This window comes from Humulus lupulus, chromosome 2 (assembly GCF_963169125.1).
Source record: "Humulus lupulus chromosome 2, drHumLupu1.1, whole genome shotgun sequence".
NCBI lineage: Eukaryota > Viridiplantae > Streptophyta > Magnoliopsida > Rosales > Cannabaceae > Humulus > Humulus lupulus.
The window spans coordinates 105,313,777-105,332,345 of NC_084794.1; the positions used below are offsets into that span (position 1 = coordinate 105,313,777).

The following is an 18,569-nucleotide window of genomic DNA, read 5'->3' on the forward strand; positions in this document are numbered from 1 at the left end:
AGTCGTGATTTAGATTTTAAATGAACATAGTTTATATTTTATATGGTCGTGGTTTAGATTTTAAACCTAGTAATATAACTTTTAAGCTTTGTGGTTTAAATTTTAAGCCTTGCAGTTTAAATTTTAATGAGTCGTGGTTTAAATTTTAAAGACTAGTGGATTAAATTTTAAAGAGTCGTGATTTAGATTTTAAATGATCATGGTTTATATTTTATATAGTCGTGGTTTAAATTTGAAGCCAAGTAGTTTAACTTTTAAGCATCGTGGTTTAAATTTTAAAGAATTGTGGTATAAATTCAAGCTTCGTGGTTTAAATTTTAAAAAATTGTTATTTAAATTTTAATTCTTGTGGTTTAAATTTTAAAGAGATGTTGTTTAAATTTTAAGCCTTGTAGTTGTTTAAATTTTAAAGAACTGTGACTTAGATTTTAAAAAATTATGATTTATATTTTATATGGTCGTAGTTTAGATTTTAAGTTTAGTGGTTTAACTTTAAGCCTTATGGTTTAAATTTTTACAAGTCGCGGTTTAAATTTTAAAGAGTGATGATTTATATTTTAAGGTTTGTGGTTTACATTTTGAAGAGTTGTAGTTTAAATTTTAAGCCTTGAAATTAAAATTTTAAGGGATCGTGGTTTAGATTTTATGTCTTGATATATATATTTTAAATGATTGTTGGTTACATTTTAAGATTTATGGTTTATATTTTAAGCCTTGATTTTTACATTTTAAGGAATAATTTTTCATAGATTGAATACATTCTTATAAATATAGTTGTCACACACATATAAATATATATATGACACACTACAATTAGAATATATTTTCAATTTAACTATAATATAACACATATAATACACATTACAATAATACTTAAAATCATGTACTCAAATAAAAATAATTTGAAAAATCTCATAATAATAATAATAATAATAATAATAATAATAATATATAAAATTTAAATAAATATATTTAGTATCTAGGTAACATAAGTTCTACTAATCTATACAAGGAGTGGGTTGGTAGCGGGTCCAACCCGTACTCGCCCGCCTGTTTTATTAAAAATAAAAATAAATTATAAACAAAACCTAACGAACTACATAAGCCTAGTCCCCAGCCTCTCTTTCCCGCTCGTTCAGCCTCTCTTTACCTCTCTCGTTCAAGGTTCATCAACGGCGCAGGTCACAAGTTTTTCAAAGGGTTGGCGCTCCTCGGTCTTCTCTCTCTGTTCAAGGTTACCAGAGACCACGGCGGAGCTCAGAAGTTGTATTGGTTCGCGCTCCTCAGTCCCCTCCCCTCCTCGCAGTGCTTCTCTTCCCTCCTCAGTACCCCCACGCCAGCCACTTTAGCATCTCGGTCACGCCCACTCTCTCTCAATCAGGTAACATAATGACACACTCAAGTTCTTATTTTGTTAATGCAAGTCTTGCATAGATTTATAAATATTTATCTGTTTCTTTTTTTTTCTTTGTTTTTGTTCTTGTATTTCTTGTTTTTGTTTTTGGTATTTTGAGGCGGTGAACTTTGCATCGATATTGATCACATATTGTTAGACGAAATGCTTCTTGTGTAATTGTTTTTTGAATTGATTATATAACTTGTAGAGTCTGTAAACGTGGGAGTTTCAAAGTTGCCTGCCGAATGTTTGATAGAATGCGTTTGTGAGGGACTCTTCACTAGACTGGTTTCTGTTGTGGTAGTCATTTCCTCCCTATTTATTTTGAGATTGCATATGTAGTTTTGGTTATGGTCCTCTGAGAACACTTGAGCATATATATAATCTCGTATCATCTTCGTCAAATGTGTATCGAAAATGTATTTGAAATATTTATATGTATGTTTATATAGCTTTGATAGTATCGAAAATGATATCTACTCTAAGTCTGGGGCTTTTGGATTTGATTTATAAACTCTTTATCATGTACGGAACTTTTTTTTATCTCGAATGCCCCCATTGCTGCAAGAAATGGAAAAAAAGGCTTCAGGCATTTTTTCTGTTTGTCGTTGTTGATGATGATGTTTCCCATGGTTTCTTAAAAATGGTTACTTCTGAGAATGAGTTTAGGTATTTTTGGTGTCATTGTGATTGTTTTTGAAGACTGCTGATGAGTTGAAATATATTTACTTGATAATTACTCTTGGTTGGAAAATTGATTTGTTCTTAAAATTTTTAAGCAGTATTTAGTTTTTTTTTGTTTAATGGGGTTAGCATATAAGGGGGCTTTTGATTAATTAGATGATTTCACTGCTTCTTCTGTTTTGACAACTGCTTGTTTCTATCTTAGTCTGTGATTTCACTTTTTTTTTTGGTTCTTTTCCAGAAGAAGTCAGATCTTTTGAGATTTAGTATTATCTTTTTCAAAACTAAGAAAAATAGAACATAATGTTTGTATTCTTTCTTGTTGACATATTTACATGTTCAATATTCTATATCTAAATTATAATATGCTTAATTCTTATAGTTTTGTTAGGAATAGAGTTTTCTAGACATGAATAATGCTTACTACACCTCATGTCCATTTTTGAATGACGTAATGTGTGTACATATATTTACTAATATGTCTGATTTCACTTTTTTTTTGGTTCTTTTCCAGAAGAAGTCAGATCTTTTGAGATTTAGTATTATCTTTTTCAAAACTAAGAAAAATAGAACATAATGTTTGTATTCTTTCTTGTTGACATATTTACATGTTCAATATTCCATATCTAAATTCTAATATGCATGCTTAATTCTTATAGTTTTGTTAGGAATAGAGCTTTCTAGACATGAATAATGCGTACTACACCTCATGTCCATTTTTGAATGACGTAATGTGTGTACATATATTTACTAATATGTAGTTTCTAACGCAACTTTCAGGTAGTTGGTCCTATTCTTTAAGTGCATCTTGGAGTGATCATCTCAAAGTTTTATAGCCTTTGATCAACATTATGTCATTTACTGACTCATTCCTTGATTTTGACTCTATAAAGGATTGGTTTGACAACATTTCAAACCCAGATATGGCTGAAGGAGCAAAGATTAAGACTGGTGCTCTTGAAGCAGATTCTTACGGAGAAATTGACGTTCAAGGACCTGTTATTGATCAGTTTGACTCGAATGTTGTTGGCTCCAAGCCAATTGCTATTGGTTCTGGGCCGAGTGACTGTGGGTCTCAATTTGTTGTGAAGGTGGAAGAAAGGGAGTGTGAAATGTCTGGAAGTGTAAATTGTTTGATTGAGGAGGTGATGGGAAAGGTAAGTTTGGTGGGTGGGTCTGAAAACTCAGGAATGGATGAAAATGTTGTAAAAAGTAAAATAATTAGTGATGATATAAAGAGTGAAACAATGGAGGAAAATGGTATGAAGAGTAAAATAATGAGTGACAAGGTTGAGAGTGAAAGTTCAGAGTCTGAGGTTGAAACTACATCATCATATTCTTCTTCCTCTTCCGGTTGCAGCTCTAGTGAAGATGATACTAGTGATAATGATGTGGAAAAGGAAGAAGTAAAAGAAAAAGAAGAGAAAGAAAGTATGAAGGTAAAGGTTGAGAGCAAGTTTAATGAGGTAACTGAAGTAGAAGAGGGTGAAATAAGGGATGCTGATGGACCAGACATGGTTGGCCAGACTCGTGATGATGATAATAGTGAGGATGAGGATGAGGATGACAATGATGAAGAGGCAATGGTTACTTGGAGTGATGTTGATGTTGCTGATGAAGAAGAAGATGGTGATGGTGCTTTGAAAGGACCCATCAAGTCTAAGAATGAGCTTGAGGTATGAAGAATACATATGTATTTATTTAAAGATTTATTGGTTGTACAGTACTTGTTTTCTGAGTAATGAAATTTGTGTTTATTTTTTGGTTGCTAATATTGAATTTGTGCTCATTTGAATTTACAAAACACAATGATTGCGATTACTATGTGATCAGAGTAACGTGCTATACAAACCCTGATTATATAGATAGCAGATGAGTATCTAATATTTAAGTTTGCGTTTGTATGCAAGTTTCAGATGTTAATTAAGTTTGGGATTTTACTTGCTTTCTAAAGCATGTGAAATTTGAGAAACTGTGCAGATATTTATGTTTCCATGGTTCTACAGTCTGATGTTTATTATGTGATCCTTCTCACATGAGAATAATTTTGTTGCATCTTGTTTCTCCTAATATAGCTTGATTTACAATACTAAGTGCTTCCATATCAATATTTGATCATAAAGGATTATACTTCTTGTATCGAATTACTCAGATCAAGTTTTATTTGCATTTTTGTAGGTTCTCCCTTCAGTTCCTCCAGTGAATGCTACCTTGCAACCACATCATCAGATGTTGTCTGTGGGAGTTGTTTTATCGGTAAGCTCAAAAGAAACTATGAAATACCTGTGAGAAATATTAAACTCAAACTTTAGCATAAACACTGACATATTGTTATATAATTACTTATTCCTTTGTTACCTATTGGCATTTATATTTTTGTCTTTTAATTGGGGTTGAATCAATACGAGTGTTGTTTGCAATCGTACAGATAATTGGTACCCAAGTTATTGTGGAAGGGATTGAGAAGCATAGCCCTCTAAATGATGGTTCTATTCTATGGATAACTGAAAGCAGATGTCCATTAGGGTTAGTGGATGAAATCTTTGGACCTGTCAAAAACCCATACTATGTGGTGAGATACAATTCAGAAAGTGAAGTTCCTGCTGGGGTGCAAACTGGCAGTTTAATTTCTTTTGTTCCAGAGTTTGTTAGTCATGTGCTTAACAACAAGGACGTTTACAAGAAGGGCTATGATGCGTCTGGTGCTAATGATGAAGAGGTGTATGATGATGCAGAGTTTTCTGATGATGAGAAAGAGGCAGAGTTCAAGAGAATGCAAAAAATGTCGAAAAGAGGCATGAACGACCAGAAACCTATGAACAACAAGAATGATAAAAGGAAGGTTAAAAATAGAGCTGAACCATGGAAAAATAGTAAACATTCATCCCCGCAAGCACCAACAGATGCAGGTCATGTACCACCCAATCAACACCAGCATCATTTGTCCCCTCATTTAGCACCGGTTGATAATGCCAATAGTTCAACCTCTTTTACTGTAGGACAAGGTTTGATTGGCGGGGCAGGTTTAATTCCACAACTTCGACCTGCTGCACAGACTGCTTGTTTTAATCCACCTTCAAATGGAGTTTGGGGAAATGGAATGTCATTTCAACAGCCACAAGGTGCTTTTTTCCCTGGTGGCTTTCCAGCTTATGGTATGCCATGGCTTCCACAGAACTCTCAGCAATATCCATTTCAGATGGCAATGCCAAACATGTTTCCCCAGCAGGTGGATCCCAGCCAGAGGTTACTTTCTGCTAATTTGCTACCAGGTCAACAATCAAATACCTTAGCAGGATCTGCATACTCTCAGGGACTCGTGGGTCAAAATGGATACAACCAAATGACATTTGGAATGGGTTTACAAGGTCAACCTTCTCAGCCATTCTTAAATCTTGGTCAGCAAGGAATTAATCCAAGCGGGTTACACAATGGACAGAATTGTAATGTGCCACAATCTGGAGGGATTCCAGGAAACAACAATGAAGCCTCTCAGCAGTTCAATGTAGGTGCTTCTGGTCGTGGAAGAAAGCCATTCCGTCGTGGGGGTGGTCGATTTTCACATGGAAGAGGTGGGAACCAATCTAGATAAAGTTAACAGCTGCTCTGCTGCGTGATTTTGATCTTAACTTATAATAGGCCTCTGAGTACAACTGCTGCATTTTGAAAATTGTTGTTTTTTCTGTAGGTCAATAGTTTTTGTAGCCTATATTTATAATGCTATGTTTTTATGTTGCTACTTGTTAGTTCTGTATATGGTTGCTTATAGATTTCCCCATACTCGAGGATTTCATCTCTACATTTTCATTTCTTGCAAATTTGTTCCTAATTTATTTTGGTTGAGATGGGTACTTTTTGTTATTCCAAAATTAGTGCAAATTTGTTCTTTTGGGAACAAAAATGCTGGTAGGATTAGGCCCAAAAGACTTGTTCATACACAATTTGAGTTTTAAGGAGTTAATGCTGAAAACCAAAGTAACATTTTTTTTGAGGCATTAAATAATGAGAACAAAAGCTACAGCAACAGTATTCAACTGAAGTAAAACTGAAACTCTTTCCATATGTTTTCTTATGCCACTACTCAAAATGAGGCTATGATGTGCTTTGATCTTATGAAGTGTTAAATACATCATTTAATCTATCCAATCTTTACAAGAAATCTGTCTCATGAAGCGAATCTGAATACAGAAAGCTTAATTAAGACATTCCATGGAGTGTTTGATTTCTTTTACATACTGGATAAGCCTAAAATAGTCCTCTCGTGCTAAGTACACTAAGCTTAGTCGTGCTTTACTACATCTGCGTTCATATTCTCTACAGCTATCACATTCATTGTCATTTTGGTGTATGTTGATGATATTGTAGTAAAAGGTATTGACTCTTCAGCCATGTCCAATTTAATAACCTCCCTGAATTTGAAATTATCCATTAAGGACCTTGACCTTTGCATCACCCTTTGGGGATTCGAGTTCATCCCACTTAATCTGGTACACATCTTAGCCAAACGAGGTACATTACTGATATATTTACTCATGTTGCAATGCTGAATTCAAAGGTTAATAGATCTTGTATATTAAGTATGGATCCATCCAAAGAATTTATACAATAGGTATTCTTGCATTTGGCCCAATTTTTTACTAAAAGATTGGACTGCCCAGTTTAATTTCACTTCAACATTATTAAATCTCATATATAGTTACTTTGGGTATATTTATATAGTAGGACACACTTTTTTATCCTACTGGTATGGTATGCTCCTACCGACTTCATCCTATCATATCTACCTACCGACGAATCTCTATTTTAGACCATTGCAAATGAAACATCATCTACAAGTTCTGCAAACTCTAGTGCTCCTATAATATCGCCCTTGTCACTTACTCCTTCTCCATCTTTCCGCAACTCCACAGCCAACAAACTTGACTTTCTTTATGAACTATCATATGTTCCTGAAGAAAACAAGATTACTAATAACAACCTTCCTTTGATTAACCCATACCAAATTTTCCCAAAATCCATTATTCCTTTTACCCGGTCCATTAAAGCTCTCATCAAACCATCCTACAAAGCCCCAAAACAATATATCCAACTTCTAAATTTAGCGAGTGTCAAATGAGACCTACTCCTGAGGTCCAATTCGTTACTTTACAAATCTCTCCTGAATTTATCCCCCAATGGATTGCGCAAGGATTCACTCATATTCATTTTGGTGTTATTCGCTTAGCTATTTCCCTTCATGGCAGAAAAGGCCTTCCAATCGGCTGCCGAATGGGTCTGCTTGACACCCGAATAAGAAAATACCAACATGCAAGCATTGTAACCATAGAAACTACATTAAATCCAGGAATAGTAATAATTACACTGTTCCCTAACTTTAATATGTCTCTCAAAGACAATCGCTTGACTGATGCTTTCGAAATTGAGGTCCAATTGACTAGAATTCACCAAGATCTTACTTCCATTGGAGCTACTCTTCACTACTAGATGGCATACAAACTCCAAGATCACGCTTTGGATCTTTCTTTGCCAATAGCTGAAGAAACATTATTGGTTTTGATAGAATCTACCCAAGTTCCAACATGCACTCATATTCCAAGGCAAATCTCTACAGATGATCTTATGAAGATTTTGCCCAGTTCATGGATAACAAACTATGAGATGCTCCATCAACCTCAAAAAGTTGACCAAACTCTTACTGAACCATCTTATCACAAGAAAGAAGATGGCTCTGTCGAAATAGTCATTGACAGAACTCAAACAAAGACTCCCAGTTGCTTTACCACCCAGTACATGATGACTTCTGTCACACCAACTGATGTAGAAATCCAATCCTTTGATTCTCAAGGCAGCCCTATTTATGCTTTCGAATCTTCCGATGGACATAAGTATTGGGATGTTTACGACTACAAAAGCTGCCTAAAAATAGAAGAAGACCTCCCAAAGCCAAAGCGACGTCCTAGCTCAGGAAAATGACTTAAGCAACAACTAGATAAAGGATAAAAATGAATAGGATTGTTAGGCTAACCCTCTGGAAAGTTTGACTATATAGTCAAATATTCTGCTCCTAAAGACTTACCTGACTCTCCTCTAGAACCATCTGGTTGAGACATTGAGCTTCCTCCAACAGACTCCCAAGAGCCTCCGCTTTCAGCTCCTCAACAGAACATTTTTCCATGCTACAAAAAAGAAGCAAAATGGATGCGACATCATGGAGAAGCTTTTCCTGCTCAAAATCAGTTCCCAAAATTCCACAGGTATGTATGATGACTACTACTGGTTACGAGTTAGATTTTCCTCCTCTCAAGAAATTTGATAGACAAGACGACCAAGGTACGATTTCTCACCAACCAAAGGTTCAAAAGCCCATAACCAAAAATGCGGATGAGTCTCTACAAAAGTATCTCCGACCGAAGAAGTTCTCAACTGGCAATCAGAATATATGTGTAACACCTTGGATAATCAAGACTATTACACTATGTGTTTAAAATAGTGCAGGACTTGCTAATCAAGTCATTTAAATGAAAATGTGATCCTAAAGTCATAAACAAGTTAAGTTTAAAAGATTTTGGTCATAAACTGATAATTTTCATTAAAACAAATATTTAGTACATGGGATCCCAAGAATAGGGTTTAAAGGACAAATTTATAAAATTTCCAAAAGTTATAAACAATCAAGGCCACTCTAATGGAAAAATACACATTTTAGGTTTTCGTCCCTGTACAATCCATCGACCGTGGCGAACGAGCAACTAACAATGTACACGTCGCCCCCAGAGCTCTCCAACTCATGATTGAACCATCTTACCCTTGCCTTTACCTGCACCAAGTAGCACCCGTGAGCTGAGGCCCAGCAAGAAAACCATAATATCATAGCTTAAATCATAACGATAATCAAATAATTCACAAGTTATTAACCAGATATTTAGCAGGCCATAGCAGACACATAATCAGTGACAACAACCAAGGAATCATCAATCTAACATTCATGTATTCAACAAGCCTTAAACATCAGATTAACAATAGTAAACATATTCAACAGTTTATCACAATCATCATACAATACCCAGGGTCGATGCCCTTAGGCCGTACCCTCTATTTAACCCACTGACTACGGCTCGCTTAGGTAGAGCCCAGCGTTTATCTAGCTGACCCTAGCTCTCAGTGGCCGAGCCGCATCCTGTGCGCAAAGTATCAGCCTCGACTCTCTTAGGCCGCTTATTACATGCTCACATGGCATATGATAATCATACAACATTTGTATTCAAATATAGGGAATCTCAGTCCCAACACAACCATGCAAAGGGTGCAGTTTTCTTACCTCAGGTCCGGATACTTTGGTTAATACGAACGACCCTCGAGCACGATACCGTTCCGAGCCCTAGCGAACACCTCAATTATGACTATCTTCCCACAAGCTTCAACCTCCAATTCTGAGCTTAACCCCCCTAGTTCCAGAGCTTCAATTTATCTCAACTATGGCTGAAACCACACCAATTCCAGCTTCAATTCCTAGCTTTTTCCCAGCCGAGTTCCCTTCCAAAACCTCAGCCTCAAGTCTGAATTCTTCAGCCCCTTTTTCCTTAGTTTCAAAGTTTCATAAGGGAGAGTGAAGGAGATGAAGTACGTTAGAGAGAGAGAGAGAGGGAGAGAGAGAGAGAGAGAGAGAAAGAGTTGATAGTTTCCTTTTAACTTCTAGTTTCATCCCTTTTGTTTTTCCTAAGTTTCTGAGTATATCACTTAGAGAAAAGACCAAGCTTCCCTTCTAGTTTAACTAGTCCTCAAGTGACTCCTAGGGATAAACAGGTCATTTCACTTCCAATTCCAACTAATTCCTCAAATGTTTCTACTATCTACCAATTAATCCTGTTATCCAATTAATTACCAATTATTTAATCAATATATAATAATTCCCAAATTATTCTCCAAATTCCCAAAAATACTCCCCAGGCTCCCCCGAGTCGGGTATTAATCCCCGCCGTGACTATTTTGCCAATCCACTCACTAGGACCGTCTCGAGCCATATGTTGCAAATATATTCACATAATAATGTGGTCTCATCAATTTATCACATATAATTACATTTATGCCATCAACGACCAAAATTACAAATATGCCCTTATAAGCTAAACAGAGCCCACATGCATATTTAATACTCATAAACATCCATTTAATCATATAATCATGCATGCCACATAATCATGCATCTAATCATTTATTCAAACATATACCAATTATGCCCTCCCGACATACTAATCAAGGCCCTTAAGCCTTATTAGCAATTTTGGGTCGTTACAACTATCCCCTCCTTATTACAATTTCTTCCTCGAAATTTATTCGACCACATCATGTAATAAATCTCATACATCTGACCATAACTTCAAAGTCCAATTCTTTACCTTTTATCATTCAATAACACTCTTACTAGAGTGACAATCTTGTTCCACAAGATCTTATCTTATAATTATAATTTCATTAGCCTTTCCTTGCACAATAACTCTGCAAAAACCCCACAGTCTGCTTATCTCATCAGCGATCATTTTCCCGTCTTGTCATTGGTACCAGTAATACTCATAAGCCACCACCCATACTAGGGTAAGGCTAACTTGTAGGCCCCTGTCCCAATTCTTGGTATGATCTCGGACCCCTTCTCGAATCATAAGTCAAAACTCCCCCTTTTCTTTCCCAATGTATCTTACTCTTTCTTATCTGCAATGTTTGGAGAAATACAAGTCTCCCGTCCTGTACTTCGTGTTCCGATACTTGAAACTTGCGAATCCTTATGTCCTTATAGATGGGCAGATACTTCTGCCCTAATAATTCTAATAACTTCATTGGTGTCCCCCGAACCAATACTGAACCATGATACTCCCTGCCTTTCATTTCCTTACTTAGAACCAGTACTTCTTGCTTTCTATCTTACCATATCTTATGTCGTGTCACCTTAGCCATAATCCAGTATTCATCACTATGACTGTTTCACCAAGGGACTATACTTTTCTTAATATCCAAAACACTGGCACATTCAATGCATAATTCTTTAAAATAACCATTAATTCTTTAGGTTACCATTCTATCTATAGACAACCAATAATTCTAGGTTCCAACCTTATGCCCTTCCTTCTCTGTTTCCTTTCTAGAACGTGGAAAATTTAAGGGTCTCAACTCGGCACTATCAATTATCATGCTACGCCACCCGTTCACACGAAAAAAAGTGTGTTAACTCAATCTTCTGAGTTGCAACCCTCCGTGTCCAATCATCTTACTTATAGTCTAATGTGGTCCATTCCTACGATCCTACACTATATCATTTTACCTTCCAATATACGAATTTTAAATCTTATCATCCATTTAAACTTCCTGGTTACAATATGCCTAAGGAGGTAGTACAATGTTCATTTAGGATCTCCATCTCAACACCAGATTCCATCAGATCACTCATCCGATCTTCATCTCTTAATTCATACTACGATGGTAGGATTCTTATCCATTATCACAAGATCCTCTTTCTGAATTTCATTGTCCATAGAGATATATATCTGTCCACAACCAATCACAACTGCTATATCAATCTCAATCGTTACCTTGTCTAACCTTACTGTAATATGTGGCATCCTATCCAACCGACACAAATCTTCCCAAGTAGGAGGTCAACTTCCAAATTAATTTCCCCCTTGTACAGTCAAGGGTTTCTAACATGAATCACCCATTAAATCTCACTAGATCTTGGTCACAGGGTTATTCCTTTACAAATGACATGCGCTCAAATCCCTTACGCTATGCATTCACCGCTAACTAGGTGTTCCATGTATACCGGCCATGATCCCATTCTTTCACCTACCGTGAGGCTCAAACCATCATCCCTTCAGTCTATATTTGGGTGCGTCTCAGACTTTGATGCACCACTTATAGTTTCATGTTTTAAACAAAGAAAAGGTCCTTCACATTACCTTTCCGTATCCATCCATTACACATGGATTCCTATACCACAGGGTGTTAACCAATCCTTATTCTGTCTTCTGAAAATCTGATTCAAAATTATCCATTAAGTCAACTTTAAGTTCCTCTGCCATCCCAACCTCTGGTGTAGCTGTCTTCGAAGATACTTCAGGTAGTAGATGACATGTCCACCGGTCTCATTGTACCTCTTATCCCTCAGACGTTCTTCAGTAACTTCTTTGTGGCTTCTGATTGAATCTTTTCATACTTGATCCCTTCTCTTTCTGTAGCGTGACCTTAAATACCCTTGGAGACATCGAAGCTAACACCTTCTGGAGCCTTACCTGTGACCCTGCTTCTTCAATCTTAGTATCATCAGTGTAGTACTCATTCGCACTCTGCTTCTAACTGGGAAGTAGTTCAACACATCCTTGACGAACCTGGATGTGACTCGTTCATATCGTTCCTGTACTCTCTGCTTGTAGAACTTACCTGTGTTGTTGAAGCATAAGTCAGTTAAGAACCTTTACTGATAATCCTTCACACCCTACTTGGTATAAGTAATAATTCCTGAAAATGTCTCTTTCCTTGATCCTCAGCTGGTAATAACTAGATCGAAGATCAATTCTTGAAGACATTATCCTGTCTTGTAACTGGGCGTTTAAACTCTTCATCCTTAACAGGCGATGTCAACGAATCCCACGATACGATGCTCCGTCTAATCCATCCCTAAGTCAAAAAATTCTTCAACTGAACTAGTAATTCTTTCTGCCAAACTAATATCATTCTTCATAATTCCCCTGATACCGAATCTGTCCATAGCCAAAACCTAAAGCATACCCAACTACTCCTTACATACCCATCTGAATCCCTACTGACCAACTCAGTTTCCATTCAGTCCAACTTATATACTTCAAGTGATGTCCCCTACAATCCATGGTTGTCCCTTATCTAACAAATTAGCTCTCACTCAGGCCCATAACAAGGCTCTTATATGAAAAGTTCAATCACTTTCACTACAAACCCCTTTACTACTTGTATTCCAATTCTTCTTTTAGAAATTTCTAATTCATCCCCAACAAGTACTAATATCTCAAGTCCCTCGTATAATAACCTTGAGGCATATACCTCATATCTGAATCTTCCCTGGGAGATACGCAACACCGAACTCTTTCATCTCGTCATATAACCAAGAACGAGAACTATCAAGTCAACCGGTCACCTCCGAAGAACTAGCCTCGAACTTTGAATGTAACAAGGCATTCCAGTCTTCCATTCTCTTATCCCGGGCAATCCCTAATCTGCCATAATGTACTGAACCATTCCATGTAGATAACGTGTCCTTACCTGACATCTTTCCAAATGGCGTCTCCTGCTTCTGGTGCATACTAAATAGCTTCACTAGGCCTCATCACTGTCCTGACGGCTAACTTGTAAACTATACCCTTTCCTCTCAAAACTAGGAGCAAAAGACTATCAGGGGTTCTTCTGTTCCGATTACTGAGCATCCGCCCTTACTAAATCCCACAAATGGGAATACCGTAATCTGCATTTCTTGCCCTACGACATTCGCGCTCTATACCTCATTCCTTATATCTTAAATAACATGGCCCTCCCTGCTGCCCAAGCACAGATGAAAATCTCATGCATTGGAGCGGCCCTGATGCTCTGGGCCATCCCAGAGTTTAATCTTTAAATGAATCATCATTTCCGGCTACATTCGCTTGTATAAACTTCCAAAGCGGATTGGCCAACCCACCAAGCTTATTGTAGAGTCAAAGAACTTTACTTAGCTAGTTAGATAGTAGTAGTAATAGTAATAGCTAGTAGTAGTTATAGTATGTTTATTTCTGTGGATTTTGGTTCAAGCTGGGACTTAGTTGGACACTCGTAACAACACTTGTAGATTTTATAAGTTTAACCTATAGTTTAAGAATATTAATTATAACCTAAGGTTTGATTAATATGACTGATTATGAAGATGATATTTATTATACTATAAGGTTTAGATAGACCCAATAAGATAATGACATTTGTCATGTGCATGTTTAATGAGAAATTAAGTATTTTTGAGGAATAGTTTATTAAGAGTAATATTTGAAAATCCCAGAGTCTGCCAGCAGCTTTGAAATTGTTATTAGACTCAGTCAAAGTTGTTTACTCAATTCAAATTAGGCTGAAAAAGTGTAATTACGTGTATAATATTTCAGCGTATGCCGATATATCGCAGCTCTAGGGGGCGATATATCGCCACACGGGGATACAAAAAACACGTAACTTCGCACGACCATTTTGACGAGCCTCGGGAATATGAGCCCAGACGATATATCGCCTATGGTAGGCAATATATCAACTCTAGGGCTGCATTTTCAAATGATTTTGAAACCGAGCTCATTTTATTCCATAAACCTCTTGATAAGCCATAACCTTTTTGACCGAGTCTTCAGCCTCTGCTGAACGAATATTCAAATGATTTTCAATTAAAAAGTCATTATTTTTATTCAAGCTAAATGAAGATCTTTTCATTCTTGAACTCTATAAATAGGACCTAGTACCCAACCATTTCTTCATTCTTCAAGCTGAGTTCAGAGCCTTCAAGCTGCTAGGTTTACTTTAGAGTGTTAAACACTTGGGTTGGGGTTATAAGCTTTATCATTCTAAGCTTATTAAAAACTTGGGAAGTAAGGTTCATAGTGTGTATTTCGATTTTGAGGTGTATTTCGGTTATAGTGCATTCAAGGTATTCCTATTTCTAGTTCCTTTCTGTATTGTTTCATTAGTTTTTATAGTTTTTCTCTACTCGATTCCTAACTCGCTGTTTTCATTCGTGGTTAGGCATCTAAGTTCTTTGAACTTGAGGTTCTTTTCGGTAAGTACCTTCTCGGTGGTTTAGTTCATTCCTTTTCATCTCTTTCTTTTAGAATACTCACCTCTCTATTAATGGTTTTTAGGAGTGTTCCAAAATCCCGCCCTTGTTCTCGCATCTCAGTATTTGGTAAGGAAAATAGGATAGTTCCTATGTGATATGTGCTATGTTATATAATATGTTATTATTATGCTATAATATGATTTTCTGTGTTATGATATATGTATGTTTTGGGGCTTATAGTTGCTATATAGCAAACCCCAGCACTTTTATATTTTTGGGGCTTATAGTTGCTTAACTATAACACATGTACATGAGTTAGAATTATGATATATGTGTTATAGTATATGATATATGTTCATAGTTTATGTGTATCATTATGTTTCATGCTTGTAGTAGATTTTCCTTGCTGGACATTAGGCTCATTCCTTTATGTTTTATATGTGCAGGAAAATAGTTATGGCAGCGGGAAGATTCTTGGCGGCTTAGGAATGTGTATTGAGGGAGAATGGAATCGGTGGACTGCGTGAACGATTTGAGGATGAAGTTGTTTAAGTCTTATAAATTATGATTTCTATATATTTCCGCACTTAATTTTGTAACCAATTTATTTAAGATTTAAGTTATGTTATGTTTTATTTTCAAAACAATGGGATCCCATATCCTACTTTGAATTTTATGTATTTTAACCTTTGTTTTACAGTTTTAATGAAGTTATGATTATTTCATATGTATGTTTTCTTAAAGATTAGTGTCCATGTATAGTAGTTATTAATGGTCCAAAGTCTAGAATAAGTTGGGTCATTACACTTATTGACATATTATTTCGTTGTCTTACCATTCTAAACCAAGTTCATAAACTTATTAGTCTCCGTAGCTCAAACTATGTCATAATAATCTTTTTTCTCAATTCACTGCCTGAATTCCTCTCAACCCATCATGACAACATTTTGGGTCTGAGTACCACTTCTCACCACTTCTCACCACTTCCGGGCATCCTTCTGCCACAACTGCTTAGCACAACCACTCTGTCACGACCTATCATGTAACGCCCTGGATAGCCAAGACCGTTACACTGTGTGTTTATAACGTGCCAGACTTGCTAACCAAGTCATACTAGTAAAAACGTGTTACTGAAACAGTAAAGGATCTAAGGTTAAAAGTGTTTTGGTCTCAAAAGTACGTTTTCATTCCTAAACATTGTTTCGTTACACGGGATCCCAAAAATGACAGTTTCAAAGGTCATTTACAAAATTTACAAGGTTTGAATACATTAGCGGCCGTACTAAGGAAAAATGAGCTGTTAGGTAGTCTCTGTCCTGACACACTTCTCGACCATGGTGATTGAACGGCTGGCTATGTACATACACCTCGGAGCTCTCCACCTCAGGCCTGATCCAGCTTGCCCTTGCCCTTACCTGCACCACGAAGCACCTGTGAGCCAAGGCCCAGCAAGAAAACACAGTAATAACAGAGCATGAACAACTAACCATCAAGTCATTTACTCATATAGCATCTCATAAATTTCAAGTATATCATCATTCAAGCATACCACATACTAAGGATCTCATCACATAAAACATAATGCACAGACGATAACCAGGGCTAGCGCTCACAGGCTGCTCCCTCTGTTATCCTATTGTTTCTGGCTCCTAGTGGCCAATTCGCGCCCCGTGCGCTAAAGTCATGAACGGTACTCTTAGACCGCTTATACATGTCCCTTGGCATAATACCAACGATGACACGATACAACACTCGGGAGCACTTAGTCCCATTCGAAACCATACACTCGGGTGCAGTTTTCTTACCTTTAGTCTGAACGGTTATTGAATTATGAGCAACGCCCCTCAAGCACGATTCGTTCCCGAGCCCAAGCTTATCACCTAACCACAATCAAAGTATAGGGTTTCATAAATATCCAAATATAGGTTTCCAATTTACAAAACTAACTCCCAGGACTCATAATTCCACCAAGCACGGTGGTGAAACCAAACCCGAGCACCCAAGACCACTCTCCATGCCTAAAACCCTCAAAATCCCAAGTGTGCAACCAAGGGCTGCGGCCCCCAAAGCCTAGCCGCGGCCCTTCCTCAAAACAGAAACCAACCCCACTTTGAACCACACACGCGCCGCGGCCCTTGCCTTGGGCGCCGCGGCGCGCCCCCTTGGCCGAACCTCCTTGCCTTCTTTGCATGCTAGGGCCGCGGCGCTCTAGAACAGAGCCGCGGCCCTCCCCTTCGAACCCAGTTTTTCCACCATTCAAAAACCCAGAACCTTACCTTAAACCATCCCAAAACTCCCCAACTCTTAACCACCTAATTCCTAACCTCTTAGCATGATCTAAATAGCATAAACTCCCAAGAAAACATAGCCTAACCTACTCAATCACTTCCCTTCAATTTCTGCAACCCAAATGCTTAAACACACATAAACCAACCACCAGATTCAATCTAAGACCTTCAAACCAGAAATTAAAACTCACCTCTGTTGTAGAACCTCTTCACCAAACTGTAGCCAAGCCAAGTCTCCAAAATCTCCTCTTTAATTCAGCCTTAAGCACCATAACCAAACTTGTTTCAGCACCCAACTAAACCCAGCAAAAATTCATAATTCAACCACAGAAAACAGAGTTAAATACTCACCTTAATCCCTGTTCAAAAGCTTGATAAATCTCTGAGCTAGACCTTCAATTCCTCACCCCCAAATCACAGAAATCCCAGCTTGTTTCCCCTTTGATTCACTGTATTTTTCCTTTAGTGTTTTCCTTGAACGTGAGCAAGAGAGAGAGAAAGAGCCTAAGTGCTAAATTAAGGTCGGTTTATATTTCTTCTAAAGGCTTCCTTAAGTCTGACTCACGTGTTAAGCTAACCCCGAGGCTCGGGGTGCCGGAACCGTCCCCGAGGCCAAAATGGTAAAACCCCCCATTATTCCCGCCTAGACATCCTAACCTCAAATATATCTCCATATATTTATTTTCATGTCCCGGTAACCCAATTCACTATCCGCTATCTAATAACATTCCTGACTTCTCCAAAGTCATAACTTAAACCCCATTATGACTTTCCCGCTATCTGACCCTAGAATCGTCTTGAGTCGTGCTCAATGAACCTGTCCACATAATAATGTGGTTCTCACATTTATCACATATCATATACCACATTTTATACTCATATAAACAATATTAAACACATAATTATTCATTAAATCACAATTATTCCAATAATGCCCTCCTGGCACACTAATCAAGGCCCTTAAGCCTTATTAGTGAATTTGGGTCGTTACATATCATCTTCTTATTATCGAGGGTGGAATTAGCTATGCCCATCCCTTAATCAATTCTTGAGCAAACCCAAACGTTTCCCAAAACTAGAGGATAATGCTTCTAAAGACTTCCACACAACAATTCTTATCTGTCTATACCCTCAAGTTAAACCAACACTGGTGCCCCTACTGTCAAACTATACAAAGCAGCTATTTCCCCAACAAAACCCGCTGTTTCACCCATCTAATCTCCTTTATCAGACCTCACAACTTTACTCACATACCGGCAAACATCTGCTGTGAATTTCAGAGGCAGATGGAGGATTCCAACCCTAGCTATCATCCACAACCCTCACTATAACAATACCAAGTCCAGTCAACCATTCTGAGCACAAACAATCTGAATTAATCTGCCATCACCGACTA

General features: G+C 37.4%; 1 protein-coding gene across 1 annotated transcript; it reads left to right on the forward strand.

The window, feature by feature from the left end:
• The first annotated feature begins 1,245 nt into the window (after positions 1 to 1,245).
• Positions 1,246 to 5,931, forward strand: LOC133818321 (H/ACA ribonucleoprotein complex non-core subunit NAF1). The gene is made up of 4 exons (XM_062251108.1): positions 1,246 to 1,381; positions 2,861 to 3,756; positions 4,259 to 4,336; positions 4,509 to 5,931. Exons 2-4 carry the CDS (start codon positions 2,932 to 2,934, stop codon positions 5,670 to 5,672), a joined length of 2,067 nt encoding a protein of 688 aa, XP_062107092.1. The 5' UTR covers positions 1,246 to 1,381; positions 2,861 to 2,931; the 3' UTR covers positions 5,673 to 5,931.
• Positions 5,932 to 18,569: the final 12,638 nt, after the last annotated feature.

Bases quoted from the DNA above. Each gene is read 5' to 3' on its own strand.
- LOC133818321 (XM_062251108.1), top strand. From the start codon at position 2,932: ATGTCATTTACTGACTCATTCCTTGATTTTGACTCTATAAAGGATTGG. The intron at 3,757-4,258 runs GTATGAAGAATA...GCATTTTTGTAG, and splicing joins AGTCTAAGAATGAGCTTGAG to GTTCTCCCTTCAGTTCCTCC. The intron at 4,337-4,508 runs GTAAGCTCAAAA...GCAATCGTACAG, and splicing joins CTGTGGGAGTTGTTTTATCG to ATAATTGGTACCCAAGTTAT.